The following is an 18,301-nucleotide window of genomic DNA, read 5'->3' as shown; positions in this document are numbered from 1 at the left end:
TGATTGACTAAAAAGATTTGAGACTAAAAATGACTGATAGTAGATTTTGTATTGGAATGAATCAAATAATTACCCAATTATCTCTGTTTCTTCTTAGAATAGAAGTCAGCAAACTTCAGCCACCAGCCAATTCAGTCCACCACTTATTTTTGTGTGCCCCACAAGCTAAGAATGGTTTTTACATTTTTAAATAGTTGAAAAAATAAAAACAATATTTCATAAGATGTGAAAATTATATGAAATTCAAACGTGTGTCACTAACAGTTTTATTGGAATGCCCATGTTGCATATGGCTGACTGCACTGCCATGGCAGAGTGAGTAGCCGCAACAGAAATTGTATGTGGTTCTCATTGCTTTGCACTATGGCTTGGCATGCTACAAATCACAGTGACATAGTTATAATTCAACAGCATTCCGAGTGCCAGGCGTATCACTGTACAGTGACGTTTCAAAAAAAAAAAAAATTAGCAGTGTGTACCTAACGTCACAACAAGAAGAGAAGAGTGGACTTCAAATGTGACAGTTTTAAGGCACAGTAGAGAGCGAATCATTTGTTATTAAGTAAACAGCAAAGCATTGTGTTTATTATGCAATGACACTATAGCTATGCTAAAGAAAAACAACATATTTTGACATCACCAGACTAAGGGACTCATCATAATAGTCTCAACTTGCATGAAAGCAATGGTCAAAAAAATCAGAAAATTTAAAATGCAGTATCTCATCATAGTAGAATTTCTTCACAAAAATTAAAATGAGACTGCAACCAAAATAAGTTTCCAAGTGGTTTATTTACTAGCCAAGCAAGGAAATCTGTTTGTTAATAGTGAATTAATTAAACCATGTTTGATCACAGTGGTTGAAGAAATGGGTCCAGACAAAAGAAACTTGCTTCAAGACTACTCCTACAGCAAGAACAATTTCTCGAAAAGTTGACAACATTGAAAGCAACATCAATAGTCAATTAAAATGTACACTTGAAACCTATGTAATTTTACTAACAATTGTCACCCCAATAAACTTTAATTAACAAAATAATAAAAAATAGTCAATTAAAAAATAAGGCAAGTGATTTGGAGTTGGTTTTCTTGGCTTTTGATGAGTCAATGTAAGTTATCGATACTGTGTAGCTGTTTTGTTTATTCAGGGCATCAATATCAAGTTTGAAGTGACTGAGAACTAGTGACTGCATAAAACCACCACAGTGAAGATTATTTTGAAAGTTGCTAAAACACTAATTCAGTACAACTTGTAGTGAAATTTCCTACTATTGATGGAATAAAAATATGTGTAGAACAAAAAAAAAGAGCAAAGTTTAGTTGAACAAATTTACAGAGCTAATGAAAATGTAAGCTGTTTAAAACCTATGGTTACTCACTGCATTATTCATCAGCAGGTATTCTGTGGCAAATATTTGAATCTACCATGTATTATTGAACCAGTAGTGTCAAGGGTAAATTTTCTTTGTCTCCTGAACTTCACCATCAGTTCAATGACTTGACAGTAGTAGTTTTATGATTTTTTTCTTTTAGCTCAGGGCTGACACTAAAATTTTCCGGACAAAAGAACCACCCTCAACAGCTAATAGCAAACAGTAAATGCCTTTGGAAATTAGCTTTTCCTGTGGACTTGATAATGTTTCTTAATGAATTCCACCTAAAATGACAAGGCAAAACCATACTTATGTGAGAAATTTATACTGCATAATGTTATTTTGACAACTAGTACTACTGTGAACTTCATGTAATGAAATGTCAGGCTTTCAAAAGCTAAAAATTTAGCTGGGATCTCCATTCCCACACAAGTTTGCAGCAGACATGTTTTCTGAGCTCAAAATATACTACCAGCAGTATTTTTATACCTCATTGCAAGTTAATGGAAATTTCCAATTTCAAAATCTGTTTAAAGGAGCTCCATCCATCTTCAATTGAAAGTAATTAATCTGCAGTGTGACGACGTGCTAAAGGGAAACAGCAAGGGAAGACTAATAGAATGCTATGAATGCCTTCCAGGTGATGAATATGCTCAATTAAAATCATATGCTCATAAACTCATATCAGTATATGGTAGTACCTATCTGTGTAGAAAGAAAATTGCAAAGATAAAATACGTAAAATCTCATTACAGATCAATATTAACAGATAAACTTTTGGAAATGATTTTGCAAATTTGACAGGCAACACGAGCTTTCTATCCCAATTAAGTAAAATATTACTCCCACAAAAAGAATTCCATTCTTCTCATTAGCAGACCTGAATCACACACACTCTCTCTCTCTCTCTTTCTCTCTCTCTCTCTCTTTCTATTATTCTTATAGTTTAAATTCTGTCAGTAAAAATTTTGTGGACTTTTTTTCTCTCTTGTTATACAAGTACAATTGATTTTATCTCTTAGTCTGAAAAATCCTAAAATAGTAACTATATGACCCTTTACAGAACAGTTTCCTGCCCCCTGTTGTAGAATAGACAAAACAAACGTCCTTCAAGGTATGACTAAAAAAATTTTTTACTCTGCTTTCTTATCCACTCTACCTCTTGTACGATTCTGGTAGGTGAATAGAAAGGAAGCAGAAAATAAACAAACAAAAAAATGACCTAGAGAGAAACAATAATACAATTTTAATTGAAATCCACAGCAACATTTGGGCTGTATCTTAAATACAACAGAAGTTGGCTGAGGAAAAATTGGAAGAAAAGGAGGACATGAAATTTCAAGTAAAGGGAAATAGATGTGCAAAAACATGGCATAATGAAAGAGAACTGAAAACTGATGGTGACAGGTGGTAAAGGATTGTACATACTAAGCTAAGGAGCTTAGATTCTCTCCCTTAGGAAAGGAACGCCAACAGAGGATGTTCTTAGGGAAGAACACCCAAACATCAGTGAGCTAGCACATATAGACACTGGGATGAAGAAATCACACCCACAGTTCAAGTGAGACACTGGATTAAGGCTGCACCCCTCATCGCTCCCTCATCTTGACTTCTAGCTCATGTGATTATGCAACGTTTGTAGTGCTAACCAGATCCTGACAATTACAGTCAATAGTCAACACCCATTTGTCACAGTGTACACTCTGTGGCCACAGTGAATGAGTCTAGTCTTCCTTCTACATAACAGTCCATGGTGGGCAGAATCCCACAGGAAGCCTCGCATTTCCCGATCCCATTACTCACGCCCTGTACACTTTCCTACCTTTGACTGTGGCCATGACTTCTGATTTACATGTAGCCAACAGAACAGAGCAAAAGTAAAAGGAACTTGCAGATGGAACTTAGGCCCCAGATTCACAGAAACTTAGTTATTGTGAGTTAGTGAGAAGGGAGCTGTGGGCAACGTCTAGCCCAATAGCCAGCAGAAAAGCAGGGCTTCAGTCATAGAGCTGCCAGGAAGGGAATTATGGCAACAATGTGAATGAATGTGAAAGCTGATTCTCTCCTCCGATCAAACCTCCAGATAAGACGCACCTTTGCCAACCATGATTGCGGCCTGTGGGACCCTGAACAGAGCACCCACATAAACTGTGCCCAGACTCCTGCCCCACAGAAAATGTTCTCCAGACTATAAGTTATCTTTTCTATGAAGAGTTTTGCCACTGGCTTTTTATACTGTGGGATTACATTTAGTGACCTGTAAGACCTTTCCTTCGTCTGCTTGGCAAACTCCTACTTTTATGGTCACTTCTTCTCAGAGGTTGTCCCTAACTCCCTACTTTTCAGGCAAAATAAAGGTCCTTCTCATCTGGTTTTCCAGAGATGTTGATATCTTTTAATAACAATTGCCAAAAGTATTTACAGACACTATTTATAGCAGATTGCATGCTCCCTGAGAAAGGAATAATCATCTCTGTAACCCAGTGCCTAGTGTCGAGACTGTCTAAAAAAGCTCAGTAGTGCTTAGTGACTTAAGTGAGAGGCCTTAAGAATCAATTAAGACGGATTCACAGAAACTTATAGGCTGCCCTGGCCAATTCCTTAACTGTTCTGTTGCCTAGCTAAGTACCTTCTGCTCATTTCCTTCTGATTTTATAAGTAATACAACAACTCCTTCCGCTTTTATAGAGTTGGAAAACAAGACTAGAGAAGTAAGATTTATCCACATTTAAGCAGCAGAGTTAAATTTTGAAAAAAGACAGCAACTTTAGGTTCAAACCTTTCTATTATGGCAAGGTTGTATAATAACACACTATTATAATAAGACTCCATAATCTAGTAGGCATCTTAGAGTTTCATAAAGTTACAGAAATAAATCTTTTGTATGAAAAAAAATCCTATTCCATAAAGAATTTTCAGTTTCAGAAATTACTTAGTATTAATCATATGAAGGACAATTTCAGAATTACATACCTGGGGTTGGGGGGCAGTTGGGGGAAAATGCATGGAATTTAGTCAGTCTCATGAATACAGTAACATTATTCTAACAACACAAGGTAAACATAAAGGTTTACAGAGTGTATAATATGATGTTCTTTTCTAAGTGACACATGCAAATGAAAACCTATTTACCTTAAAGATTCAGATAATGGTGTTAAAGTGCCATCTCCCCTATCTACTACACGAAAGAAATTCAATTGATCTCCTTCTCGGTATACCAAAAATGTTACTTGTTTGTTGCAGGAGGTCTTCTGCCAGACCTCGTCTTGACTGGAATCCATGTACTCAGCCATCTCCCTAAGTGGATCTTCAATAGGAACTATAAATGGAAAAATTGATAAACAAGCTTTCAATTTATATCAAGTTTTATGCATCTTGGTACAGTGACAGGATATAAAGAGCTGAATTTGAACAACAATGCTGTCTATGCAATATATACATGACATTCTTCAAAGAAGTTTCTGGTCTTCTATAGTGAACACAGCATTCCCTATGCTGTATTAATATTGAATAAATGAAATGCATTATTATGTTGTTACGTACAAAAATAAATGAGGTTTTTCTGTGCCACTAGAGTCTATATATTTGTTGATTCTACAACATAATTACCAATGACTGTTCTCACTTGACATCTTCTGCTTCCTATATTTTCCAATATTGGTTCCAACAATCAATAATTAAAAGCAATATAAATCCCACTTAGTTTACATTTAAAAAATAAACACACACATAATTGGGAGACATATATTAGAAATGAGAAGCAAATGAATCCCTCTTTTTCTTTCTGGTTTTGTATAGAGGCTGATCCTTCTTAGAGCTGTTTCTTGATGTGCAGTTAGGTAATTAACTGTACACAATAATTCAGAACACAAGGGGGCCACTCATGTACTAAAACTACAATGTGTGTAATGGTCAGAATGTTGTTACTTGAAAGCACCTTCCCAGGACCCCAAGTGTCCTAATATGCATCCATGTCCCGTCAGCACAAGCACCGGGGCAGAGCCCCTACTGCCCACAGGCTCTGGAAGCTGGAGCTGTCCTCAGGTTTGAATGACATGCAGCCATCATTATACCCCGCTCTTGTCCACAGCAGCCACAGCTCCTGCTCCTGTGGTAGGAATGGGCCTAAAGAGATTGCTCCCTCACTTAGGTGTGTCTAAGTAATGGTTACGGGGGGGAAAGTTCGCTTCCAAAGACACTCTCATGTCAAGCTGAAGAAACATATGCTCTTTCCTAGAAGAAGCAACAATTTCTCAAACTTCGTAACTCTCATTCAAGCAGCTTAATTGTTAACAGAATCACAGTGCTGCATTACCCTTTAAAAAATTACAGCAATAAGAAGTGCTAAACTCTGAAAGTAAGGTAAAAACATTCAAGATGTTCCCATATCCTAAATTCAATACCACCACTACTGAAACACAGAAACTTTAGAAATACGATAAACTTCAGATTATTTTTATAAAAACATTCAGATGTTTTGATGGACACTTTCATAGACACAAAATACATAAATATTAAAAGACATTTTTGACAGAAGTTCTTGCCATTTTTAAGTTAATACTATACTTTCTACATTACACTGGTAAGAAATAAAAAACTACTAGTAATGCTACTGCCGTTATTGAAGCCGCATGAAAGCCTTGCTTGAACCAACAAAGAGTGCCTTACTTAGGGAGGTGTTGGGATTGATGCGTGTACGCATATGTGTGTATGTGCACACACACTTTTTCATAACAAAAATCACTTAGATTTCATCAGGTATAAAACACTGTATATATAGGTTAGGGTGAAATTTAGTTTTAGAAAAGAAAGTATTTTCTACACTGTTTTGATAATGGTTCATTCATAAACAATTTTAAAAGCTAAATATTATTGGAACTCATATGATAAAGGTACTTTCTAAACCATAATTGTCAAGTAAGACTAAATAGCTAAAAAAATATGGTTTCTCAAATACAATATGAAGTTTTAGATTTGGATACAGTTTTTATTTTTCACAAAGTTTTCAATAATGTAAGGTAGACAACAGCAAGCTTTTAATTTTAAAAAAGTTGATTCAATAAAGGCAAAATATTAAAAACTTAACTTAAAATATCAAAAAAACAGACAAGTTCTAGGTGCTGATTTCTTAATTTACTAACAAGGCACAGAAAGCTGTATGAAAAAAAGTATTACTAAGCTTCAACTACCAAAAGATAGTGATGCCTTTCATTTTCACTTTTTAAAAAAGATTTAAAACTACATACATTTTTAACTCAGACTCGGTAGCACTTACACTCTTCCTCATCAACATAAAATAATTTTAGTCCTAGTAAGAAAAGTAGGTCTTCTGATTAAATCTCCTGGTTTAAAAACAATACTATACACAAATAACCAGCTTTCAAAAATAGAACACAATGGAGTTCACATGTTATTAAACACTATATAATTCTACCTTATCATAATGGCTCAGTATACGCGTTAGGTTTTTACACTACCGTCAGAATCAGTACTATAAACATCACCTTATGTCACAGAGGACAATTTCCTAAGTCAAGTTAATAGAAAGTCCCCGAGATTAGGAATGCTAATTAATCAGCTCTAACATTATTATCCTCATTTTTTCCAACCTATCCAAAACAGTTCAACAGCCAAAGTAACATATCTCACAAAACACTCTTGAAGTTGCTAGGAAAAAGATGGTAATAACCTTATTTTCTAACCAAAATTTTGAAGCAGAGATAAAATTTGACTTGTGGAACAAAGAAGCAGCAGTGGGATCAATACTTAACCTTCTGTTTCGTGGCTAGAGAAGGATCTCCCAAATGAGGCACACAGAGAAGGACTGCTCTGAGCAGTCTCAGGACGCCTGTTTGGTGGGGATTCACGGGACATCCCTGAATCAGGGAACAATGGGAACACTCCCAGTTCTTCCCATGCTTACAACTTTCCTGTTAACGAAGTGTCTGCTCACACCATCGTCTCCAAGGGCTCTTCCTCAATCACCCTCGGACTACCTGGCTTCCACAGACTCTACCACGCTGCCGTTATGGCCCCCGCAGACTCTACCGCGCTGCCCTATTCCCTCCAGCACTTGAAATGGCATCAACTTCTACATGTTTATAGTGGGCACTGTGATGAAGCGGGATGCTTTCTCCCAGGAAACAGTGCACTGAACACCTAATAAGGGCTCCAAATGTATTTACTGAATGAATGAATAGACTGCCAGACACCCACATTCTGAAAAAAGATTCAACAGGGCCATGATAATACCCATGAAACCCAAATGCATCATAAACCAGGCTAACAGGCATCTTTGGAATTTTCTATAATGATCATTACCCCAGGAGTTGAAGACTCAGTGGATAAAGAAAAAGCAACAAGACTGAAATGAACTTGAACACAATAATAACAACATATTTTTACTATACCATTCCATTTCCCTCCCCTATACTGGTGAAGTTTATTTTTAAATATCTCTGGATTGAATCAGGAATCATGAGATTTTCCTAGAATTTTAGGCTTTAAAAAACAATGCCTAGAGTAACAAATGTGGCTCCTCTAAGACCTAACCACAGAAAGAGGACCTAAATAAATATGTTTTATAAAACATATAAAAACACCAACTGACTTGAAGATTACTGTTGTCAAATTGCTTTAACATACGTAACTTTAACATATGCCTACCTCTTCTAGTATTTATAGGTCCTCCACGCATAGCCAGTACCAGCTTCAAGGTATAACCTTCTGAAATGCTGTGGATAATTAACACAAAAATAAACTACAATCATCAGAATGCATTCAGTTAAATACACACATAATTATGTGCTGCTTTATTAGGCACTGTGCCTACCCTCTAAAATATAAAAATAGATATAGCAATGTGCATAAACATAAAATGTTAATTTATTTACATGTATAAATAATGAAAAAGTGAACAAGTTCTCCTAAACCTTAAATATGACATGAAATTTCAGAATAAAATTACTGGAGAGGACTCTGTGATTGTGTGGTTTAGCCTCTTCATTTTACATGTAAGGAAACAGAGGCCCGAAGAAGAAAATAAGCTTATCTAAGACCCTGAGTTAGAAAATAGCAGATATAGTTTATAAAATAGAAAACAGAAAACAGCAAATCTACAAGGTCTCCCAGTGTTCTTCCGGCTATTCCACATCACCTCTGACCCTTTTGCTCTTTTCTTAAGGATAGAATTAAGAATGATGTGAGAGAAGGGAGGAAGAAGGACAAACGGTCAGACAGTGTATCTACAACCCCTGGTCACTTGGCAACAGAAGGAAGGGCTTAAGGAAAAATGAGAGTTGGTGAAGAGCAGTACTCTTTTACATAATACTTGTGAAAACAGAAAGAAAATGACATAGCCAGGTGGCAATGAGTCAATATTCAAAGAAAGGAGCAAGGAAGGCAAGATCAGAAGAGGAAGCTGTAAAAAGGCAGGGGATAATTAGCTTGGCGTGAACAGTTAGAAGGTAAAACAAAGAACCAGAGGACAAGAACTGGGTAGTGTGGGGCACTGAGCCAACACATCTTAAAGTTCTGGATTGACACTGAAATCTAGGTATCAGAACTATTCAGAAGAAAAGAGACATGATTCAGAAGATAAACACTGGCATATGAAGTGGTAATACTGAGTGTCTAGGGAACAGCTCATACACTCACTTGTAATCATTCAAGCAATAATCATCTTCAAGTTCCATGTTATTCCAAATTAAGTGCTGCTGACAGATGGGAATACCTTAGGAAAAGGTTATAAAAAACGGTTAAAAATTCAATAGTCTTTTAAAGAGGATGATGTAATACTGTTTCATATAATAATAATAATAATAAATAACAATAATAATAAATTAAACACACTTCTAAATTGAATGCTAAGTGCTTAGCTAAAATCTAGGAAATAGAGTGGCTAAAAATAGATGTATCCAATCCACTTACTTTGTAAAAATAACAATATGTTTCAGTAACTCTCTGACTTTGAAACAAAATACTATGACATTCCGGAGCCTGACATTACAGAGCCTTTAAAAGACAAGATATCACAAGGGAAAAACAAAACAAGATATCATGAATCAACCCTAAAGAGTTTATTTAATAGTTAAGCCCTAGAAGACAGTTCTAAATGCTGCAGAGTACAAACTATATTATTATATTCAGTATTAAAAGTATGAGTGGGGATCGGAGAAATGGATAGGAGTTAAAATGTTCATACTCCCAGCTATAAAATAAATAAGTCATGGGAATGTGACTTACAACACGGGGACTATAATTACTAACACTGTGTTATCTATCTGAAAGTTGCCAAGAGATATCTTTAAATTTTTCATCACAAGAAAAAAAACAAACTTTTAACTGTATGCTGATAAATGTTAACTAGACTTATTGTGGAGATCATTTTGCAATATACCCAAAGAGCAAATCATTATGTTGTACACCTGAAACTAATATATCAATTATATCTAAATCAAAAATATGGAACATTTAGTTTACTTTCCTTAGGGGTTTGTATTCTAAAAATTTGTTCCCAGAGTAAATGTCCACATGGAATAATGATTGTTTATTATGTGAGTTTATTCAGTGACTAAAATGGCATCTTTCATATCTCTTGTGAATAGAAAGGTCAATAATCTTAAAAAGGGGCAGACAATATAATTTCCAATTAAAAACATTAATGTATTAGAAAATCCTTTCCACCTCAGTGTCTGTATGTGATTACAGTTCATTATTGTATATATTAACATGTATTTTTGTAGAGCCTGAACACTAATTACAGAATAATTCAATCTCAGGGGAAAAAAAGTGAATAATTTTCAATGCTGAAAGATATAGTCTACAAGGCAGCTTCTATACATTTCTGTGATGTTAAGAGAACACCAGGCAGATCCCACACTCTAGCATTTTTTTTTTTTTTACAAACTGCACATTTAAATACCCAAAGACTATCTATCTAGACTACACTATCCAGAGTAAGCATTATCTGCATTTAGACATTGGGACATTTAGTGGATAGTGATATGGATGAAAATCTTTTTCAAACATCCCACATACTACCCTGTCTAATTACTTTTGCTTATGACACTATAAGCTGCCTAGAACAGGAAACGTGCTATATGTGCTAGTGTTTATTATTATAAGCCAGTGCATTCACAAATACACTCACACTCACTTATCATTTAATACAGCTTTGTTTATACTAGTGAAAAGTTAGATAGGTGAAAATACCTCTTAATAGAAGACTGGGTAAATAAATTATGACAGAAATATATATTAAAGTGCAATTCAGTCATTATTCACAAAAAGTAAGTTTTAAAAGGATATATACCCAAAATATTGACTAGACTCACTAAGGTAAAAAGAGAAAAGTTACAAATAAACAAAATCAGAAATGAAACAGAAGTACCACAGTTAATGCAGAAATACAAAGGATCACACAAGAATACTATGAAGGACTATATGCCACCAAATTCAATAACCTAGAAGAAATGGACAAGTTCTTAGAAACATATAGCCTTCCTAGGCTGAATCACAAAGAACTGGAAAATCTAAATAGACTGATCACCAGTAAGAAAATTGAAAAAATCATCCAAAACCTTCCCAAAAGCAAAAGTCCAGGACCAGATAGATTCACTAGTAAATTATACCAAACATTCAAAGAGAAACTAACACTGGTCTTCCTCAAACTCTTCCAAAATATTGAAGAAGAGGCAGTACTTCCTAACTTATTTCATGAGGCCAACATTATCCTGATAACAAAACTGGTAAGGACAACACACACACACACACACACACACACACACAAACTACAGACCAATATCTCTGATGAATAGATGCAAAAATCCTAAACAAAATTCTAGCAAGTTGAATACAATATACTAAAAAGATTATACATCATGATCAAGTATTGTTCATTCTAGGCTCACCAGGATGGTTCAACATATTAAAATCGATCAATGTGATACACCACATATAATAAAGGATAAAAATTATATGATTATATCAATAGATGCAGAAAAAACATTTGATAAGATACAACATCCATTTGTGATTAAAACAATTAAATAAGTATAAAAGGAAACTACCTCAACAAAATAAGGACAAACCCTAAGCTAATATCATAATTAACAGTGAAAAACTGTAGGCTTTTGCTCTATGCTCAGGAATAAGACAGGGTTGCCCCCATCACCACTGTTTTCAACTTAGTACTGGAAGTCCTCGCCAGAGCAATCAGGCAAGAAAAAGAAATAAAAAGCATCCAAATTGGGAACAAAGAAGTTAAACTGTCACTTTTTGCAAATGACATGATTCGTTATATAGAAAACCCTAAAGACTCCACCAAAAACCTATTAGAAACAATAAATAAATATAGTAAAGGTACTGGCTACAAAATCAATGTACAAAAATACATTGCATTGCTATATACTAACAATGAAATTTCAGAAAGAGAAATGAAAAAGAAAAAGCAATTCCTTTTGCAATCGCAACAAAAAGAATTAAATACCTAGGAATAAACTTAACAAAGGATGTGAGGAACCTATGCACTGAAAACTATAAGACATTTAAAAAATAAATTGAAGAAGACATGAAGAAATGGAAAGATATTCCATGTTCATGGATTAGAAGAATCAACATAGTTAAAATGGCCATATTACCCAAAGCAAAATATAGATATAATGCAATCCCCATCAAAATCCCAATGTCATTTTTTAAAGAAATAGAACAAAAAAATCATCAGATCTGTATGGAATCACAAAAGACCCCGAATAAACAAAACAATCCTAAGAAAAAAGAACAAGGCTGGAGGTGTCACACTCTCTGACTTCAGCTTGTGCTACAAAGTGACAATATTTAAAACAGCATGGTGATGGAAGGAGAACTGACTCTGGGTGGTGAACACACAATGGGATTTATAGATGATGTAATACAGAATTGTACACCTGAAATCTATGTAATTTTACTAACAATTGTCACCCCAATAAATTTTAAAAAAGAAAAAAACAGCATGGTATTGGCAGCAGACCAATACAATCGAATTGAGAGCCCAGAAATAAACCCACATATACATGGGCAGATAATTTTCGACAAAGGAACCAAAAACATACAGTGGAGAATAGAAAGCCTCTTCAATAAATGGTGCTGGGAAAATTGGAAAGTCACGTGCAAAAGAATGAAACTAGACTGCTATCTGTCACTATGTACCAACATTAACACAAAATGGATCAAAGACCTAAACATAAGACCTGAAACAATAAACTGCATAGAAGAAAGTATAGGTACTAAACTGTGGACCTTGGGTTCAGAGAGGATTTTATGAATTTGAACTCAAAGGAAAAGGAAGTAAAAGCAAAAATAAATGAATGGGACTATATCAAACTAAAAAGCTTCTACACAGCAAAAGAAAACCTCAGCAAAACAAAGAAGCAACCAACCACATGGGAGAAGATATTTGCAAACAACACCTCCAATAAGGGGCTAATAACTAAAATACATAAAGAACTCATACAACTCAAAACAAAAAAACAAACAATCTAATTAAAAAATGGGGAGACAACCTGAACAGACACTTCTCCCAAGAAAACATACAAACGTCCAACTGATCTGTGAAAAAAAAGCTCAACTTCACTAGCTATTAAGGAAATGCAAATCAAAACCACAATGAGATATCACCTCACCCCAGTCAGAATGGCTATCATCAACAAGACAAATAGTAACAAGTTTTGGAAAGGCTGTGGAGAAAAAGGAACCCTCATACACTGTTGGTGGGAATGCAGACTGGTGCAGCTGTTATGGAAGGCAGTGTGGAGGTTCCTCAAAAAATTAAAAACAGGGGCTGGCCTGGTGGCTCAGGCGGTTAGAGCTCCATGCTCTTAACTCAGAAGGCTGCCGGTTCAAGACCCACATGGGCCAGTGGGCTCTCAACCACAAGGTTGCCAGTTCAATTCCTCGAGTCCTGCAAGGGATGGTGGGCTCCGCCCCCTGCAACTAAGATTGAACATGGCACCTTGAGCTGAGCTGCCGCTGAGCTCCTGGATGGCTCAGTTGGTTGGAGCGTGTTCTCTCAACCACAGGGTTGCCGGTTCAACTCCCGCAAGGGATGGTGGGCTGCACCCCCTGCAACTAGTAACAGCAACTGAACCTGGAGCTGAGCTGCGCCCTCCACAACTAAGACTGAAAGGACAACAACTTGACTTGGAAAAAAAAAGTCCTGGAAGTACACACTATTCCCCAATAAAAAAAAAAGTTCTGTTCCCCTTCCCCAATAAAATCTTTAAAAAAATAAAATTAAGAATAGAATTACTATATGACCCAGCAATCCGTCTGCTGGGTATCTACCCAAAAAAATCTGAAAACATTTATCTGTAAAGATATATATACCCCTATGTTCACTGCAGCATTATTCACTGTGGCCAATACATGAGAACAAACAGAACCCTTCAATGGATGATTGGATAAAGAAGATGTGGTATGTTCACACAATGGAATACTACTTGTCATAAGAAAATATGAAATAGTGCCATTTGCAACAACATGGATGAATCTTGAGATTATTATGCTAAGTGAAATAAATCAGACAGAAAAAGTCGAGAACCATATGATTTCACTGATATGTGGGATATAAAACTGAAAGCAACAAAGGAAAAAGACACAAATAAAGAAACAAAAACTCATAAACATAGACAACAGTTTAGTGGTTACCAGAGGGTAAGAGGCTAGAAGAGAAGAGGGTAAACAGGGTCAAATATTTGGTAATGGAAAGAGAATTGACTCTGGGTGGTGAGCATACAATGTGATATATAGATGATTTATTATAGAATTACAGAATTGTACACTTGAAAACTATATAATTTTACTAACCAATGAATTTAATAAAAAAAAGGAAAGAAAAACAAAATATTAAGAATCAATTATACAGTTATAGACACTGGGAAGTCCCAGATCAATGCTCCAGCAAAGTAGGTTTCATTCTGATGCCTCTTTTCTTGGCTGGTAGGCAGCTGACATTCTCCTGTGTGCTCACCCAACCTCTTTGAGAGTGCACCCAGAGAGAAGGGGGGCTCTCTGATATCTCTCTCATAAGGGCACTAATCCCATCAAGGGGGTCCAACCCTCATGACCTCATCTAATCCTAATAATGACTCAAGCATGTTTCTTTTGTCTTTTTTTAGAATTTTCACACAGATGTGTGTGTGTTTGAAAAAATGTTCTTTTCTACATTTAGAAAATAAACCAGAATCCATAGAACTTATGGATAATTAAGGACAATGGTGAACCATAGCTCCCATCTCCCAATATTTCCTCCCAAAACAATACAGAACAACAAGAAGGGAAATGATACACAGAAACCATGCCCTCAGCCTCCTAACTTGAAGTCAGAGAATGTTCAAACTTCAAAATAACGGAATAAAAAGGGGCAATCACCTATTCCCAGAGCAGGAAGTCTCACGCTCCCCCGCTGCAGGGCTGACTGAGAAAAATTTTGGAAAGACAAACAGGGAAGCTATTCTATGTCTGAAAAGTCTACAAAAAGACTCAGGTGGATTAGAGCATTGACTATAAGGAAGGGATTTTAAAGCCAAGCAAATTGAAGGAGTTTCTGCAGGAGGCATAAAAACAAAAGAGGAAGAGCATCTTTTAGTAATTCCTTTATCACTGAGGGGAACAGGAACAAAGGGTGAACACTTAACACGTTGCGTATGGTGGAGTTTAAATCCCTCATACCCCTCTGTTCCGGCAGGTTTTTAAAAGAAACTACTTTAAAATGCACTCTTCTCTTTAAAGCGTAAATGCTTCTATGTCATTTATTATTTTTCTATGGAATTTTTTAGGATTTACTCACCTATGATGTTAGTAATCCCTCCTGGTGTGATACTGCAGAAAGCAGCTTCCTTTGTTATTAACGAAACACAAATAATTCAATAAAATGTGCAAAGTAAAAAGAGTCAACAGTAAAAACGAGAATTCTCGTTATCCGTCCTTAACGCATGGCTCAGAAAAAAACGAAGATTCTCGTGATCCCTACGCAACGTGTTAAGAGTCCTCTAAGACAAAAGAAAACCACAAAATTGGAGGACTCACAACTCCCATCACCTTAAAACAAACATAAAATATCTACTAAAACGTCTGGACATTGCTATATTGACAGAGAGAGCACCATTAAATAGAATCTGTAAAACACCCCTTTACCACAAAAATCAGCAAGAGAAAAATTAACAAATCCATACAAACAGTAAAAACTAGAAAACAAAACCCCACACTTATCAACCAAGGTAAAATTTTACCCAGAGAAATAACCACGAAGCAGAAGAAAACTGTAAAGCCACACCCCAAACTAGCTCAAGCATTTGAAGATATAAAAAAAATGATGTGAATCAGAAATTCAAAAATTATGAACAGAAAATGTCCAAAAAAGAAAAAGCCCAACAAAACAAAACAGAGACAAATGAAAAAGAAAGCTGACTAAACTCAGAAAAGAAACGAAGGAAAAAAGACAAAATTACCTCAAAAATGAAGAATAAATTACAAGATACCGAGAGATAATATAAGGGACAAGGCAGGAAAGCAACCAAGAGAATAAAAATGACATAAAGAAAGAAGAAAAAAGGGTCAGAGAGAAGGTAGTTGAAATGAAAAACAGGCCCTGAAGGAATAATATTCATATTACCAAAGTCCTTGAAAAAGAAAAACAGTGAAACAGAACTAATATTTAAAACTATAATCCTGGAATACTTCCAGAAATAGAAAAAGACCTGAATTTACATTGAAAGGATCTATTAGGTACCTGGGAAAATTCACCCAGAACTATTTGATCTCAATGATAAAGATAAAATCCTCAACAGTTACAGACACACACACACACACACACACACACACACACACACACACACACACACACACAACTTCGGTTCTATTTCTTTGGAGAATCCTAATACAGATGTTGTAAAGCTGGGAAATTAGCTGTATTACTGGACCAATAGGAAATCCCTAGAACAGGATAGCTAGAGGATGTCAAACTCATTAGTGCTGCATTTAAAAGCCTTTCCTACACATATCTTTAACCGTATGTTCCATTACTCTCTGTTTTAGTAATTCTACTTGAGGCACGCTTGCCTTTATTCTTTCTTCAATAAGTCCGGCTACTTCCTGACTCAAGGTATCGCCTCCTCCAGATATCCTTATTGTTCCTTCCCTTGCTTTATTAAAATTCTCACATGTCATTTCCTCATACCTTTCTTGACCACTTACAAAAAAATACACTCCTCACCCTCACCAGTGCCAATCACTCTTTATCTCTTTACCTTGCTATATCGGTTTTCATTTCATTGAGTAACCTGGCATTATATTATATGTAAGTGTAATGGATTTATTATCAGTATTATTTTTATCTGCCTTAAGTAAAACCTAAGTTTCACTGATTGGATTTTGGCCATTCTAATAGGTGTGTAGTTGTGTTCCATTGATATTTTAATTCATATTTCCCTAATGACATATGACGTTCAAATGCTTACTTGCTATCTGCACATTTTCTTTGGTCAAGTGTCTGTTCAGGTCTTTAACCTATTTTTTAATTGGGTTGTTTATTTTCTTATTATTGAGTTTTAAGAGTTCTTTATATATTTTGGATAATAGTCCTTTATCAGATCTGTTTCTTGCAAATATTTTCTCCCAGTTTGTGGCTTCTCTTCTCATTCTCTTGACATTGTCTTTCACAGAGTAGAAGTTTTTAATTTTAATGAAGTCCAGTTTACCAATCACTTTTTTCATAGATCATGCTTTTGATATTGGATCTAAAAAGTCATCACCATCCCCAATGTCATCTGGGTTTTTCTGCATGTTATCATTGAGGGGTTTTATAGCTTGCAATTTACATTTAGGTCTATGACCCATTTTGAGCCAACTTTTTTGAAGGGTATAAGGTCTGTGTGAAGAATGTCCAGTTCTCCCAGGGTCGTTTGTTGAAGAAACTTTGCTCCATTTTATTGGCTTGCTCCTTTGTCAAAGATCAGTTGGGTTCATTTATGTGGGTCTATTTTTGGGCTCTCTGTATTCTATTCCATTGATCTATTTGTCTATTCTTTTATCCTTACTACACTGTCTTGATTACGGTAGCTTTTTAGTAAGTCGTGAAGTTGGGTAGTATCAGTCCTCCAGCTCTGTTCTTCTCCTTCAATATTGAGTTGGATATTCTGGGTCTTTTGCCTCTCCATAAAAAATGTACCGTCAGTTTGTTGATACTCACAAAATAACGTGCTGAGATATTTATGGGATTGTGTTGAATCTACAGACAGCTTGACAATATTGTCTTCCTATTCATAGACGTGGAATCTCTCCCCATTTATTGAGTTATTGTTTGATGTCTGTCCTCAGAGTTTTATAGTTTTCCTCATATAGACCCTGTACATATTTTGTTAGATTTATATCTAAGTTTTTCATTTTATTGGATACTAATGTTCCAGGAGCTTTTGTTGTTGTTGATTCTTTTGGATTTTCTACAGAATCATGTCATATGTAACAAAGACAGTTTTGTTTTTCCCTTCCCAATATATAGACCTTTTATTTCCTTTTCTGGTTTTATTGTATTAGCTAGAACTTCCAGTACAGTATTCAAAAGCAGCAGTGCGAGGGGACATCTTTGCCTTGTTCATTATCTTAGCAGAAAAGATTCAAATTTCAAACCATTAAGTATGTAGGTTTTTGTCAAATTGAGGAAATTCCCCTCTATTCCTAATTTGCTGAGAATTTTTATCATGAATGAATGTTGGATTTCATCAAATGCTTTTTTTGCATCTACTGATATGATTGTGTGGTTTTTCTTCTTTAGGCTGGTGAGGTGATAGATTACCTTTTATATATAGATATATAGATATATGTATATGTGTGTCATTTTGTTTGTTTTTTAATTAGTTTCAGGTATACAAAACAATGTAATATAATAGTTAGAC

At 35.4% G+C, this 18,301-nt stretch overlaps 1 protein-coding gene across 13 annotated transcripts in view; it reads right to left on the bottom strand.

Moving 5' to 3' along the window:
* The window catches only part of ZFAND4 (zinc finger AN1-type containing 4), a 107,253-nt gene that overhangs the window by 36,295 nt on the left and 52,657 nt on the right, over positions 1–18,301 (bottom strand). For 10 of the 13 annotated variants that reach the window (XM_074337278.2, XM_019716174.3, XM_019716172.3 and 7 more), the window contains 3 exons: positions 9,030–9,105; positions 8,040–8,107; positions 4,506–4,692 (listed from right to left, as the gene is read on the bottom strand). In XM_074337278.2, coding sequence (XP_074193379.2) covers positions 4,506–4,692; positions 8,040–8,107; positions 9,030–9,105 — 331 coding nt within the window. The remainder of the gene's footprint in view (positions 1–4,505; positions 4,693–8,039; positions 8,108–9,029; positions 9,106–18,301) is intronic. The other 3 variants (XM_074337287.2, XM_074337288.2, XM_074337289.2) reach the window with 2 other exon arrangements.

Source organism: Rhinolophus sinicus, chromosome 15 (assembly GCF_057876585.1).
Source record: "Rhinolophus sinicus isolate RSI-liver-muscle chromosome 15, RSI-T2T, whole genome shotgun sequence".
Lineage (NCBI taxonomy): Eukaryota > Metazoa > Chordata > Mammalia > Chiroptera > Rhinolophidae > Rhinolophus > Rhinolophus sinicus.
This window is presented reverse-complemented; position numbering and strand designations above follow the sequence as displayed.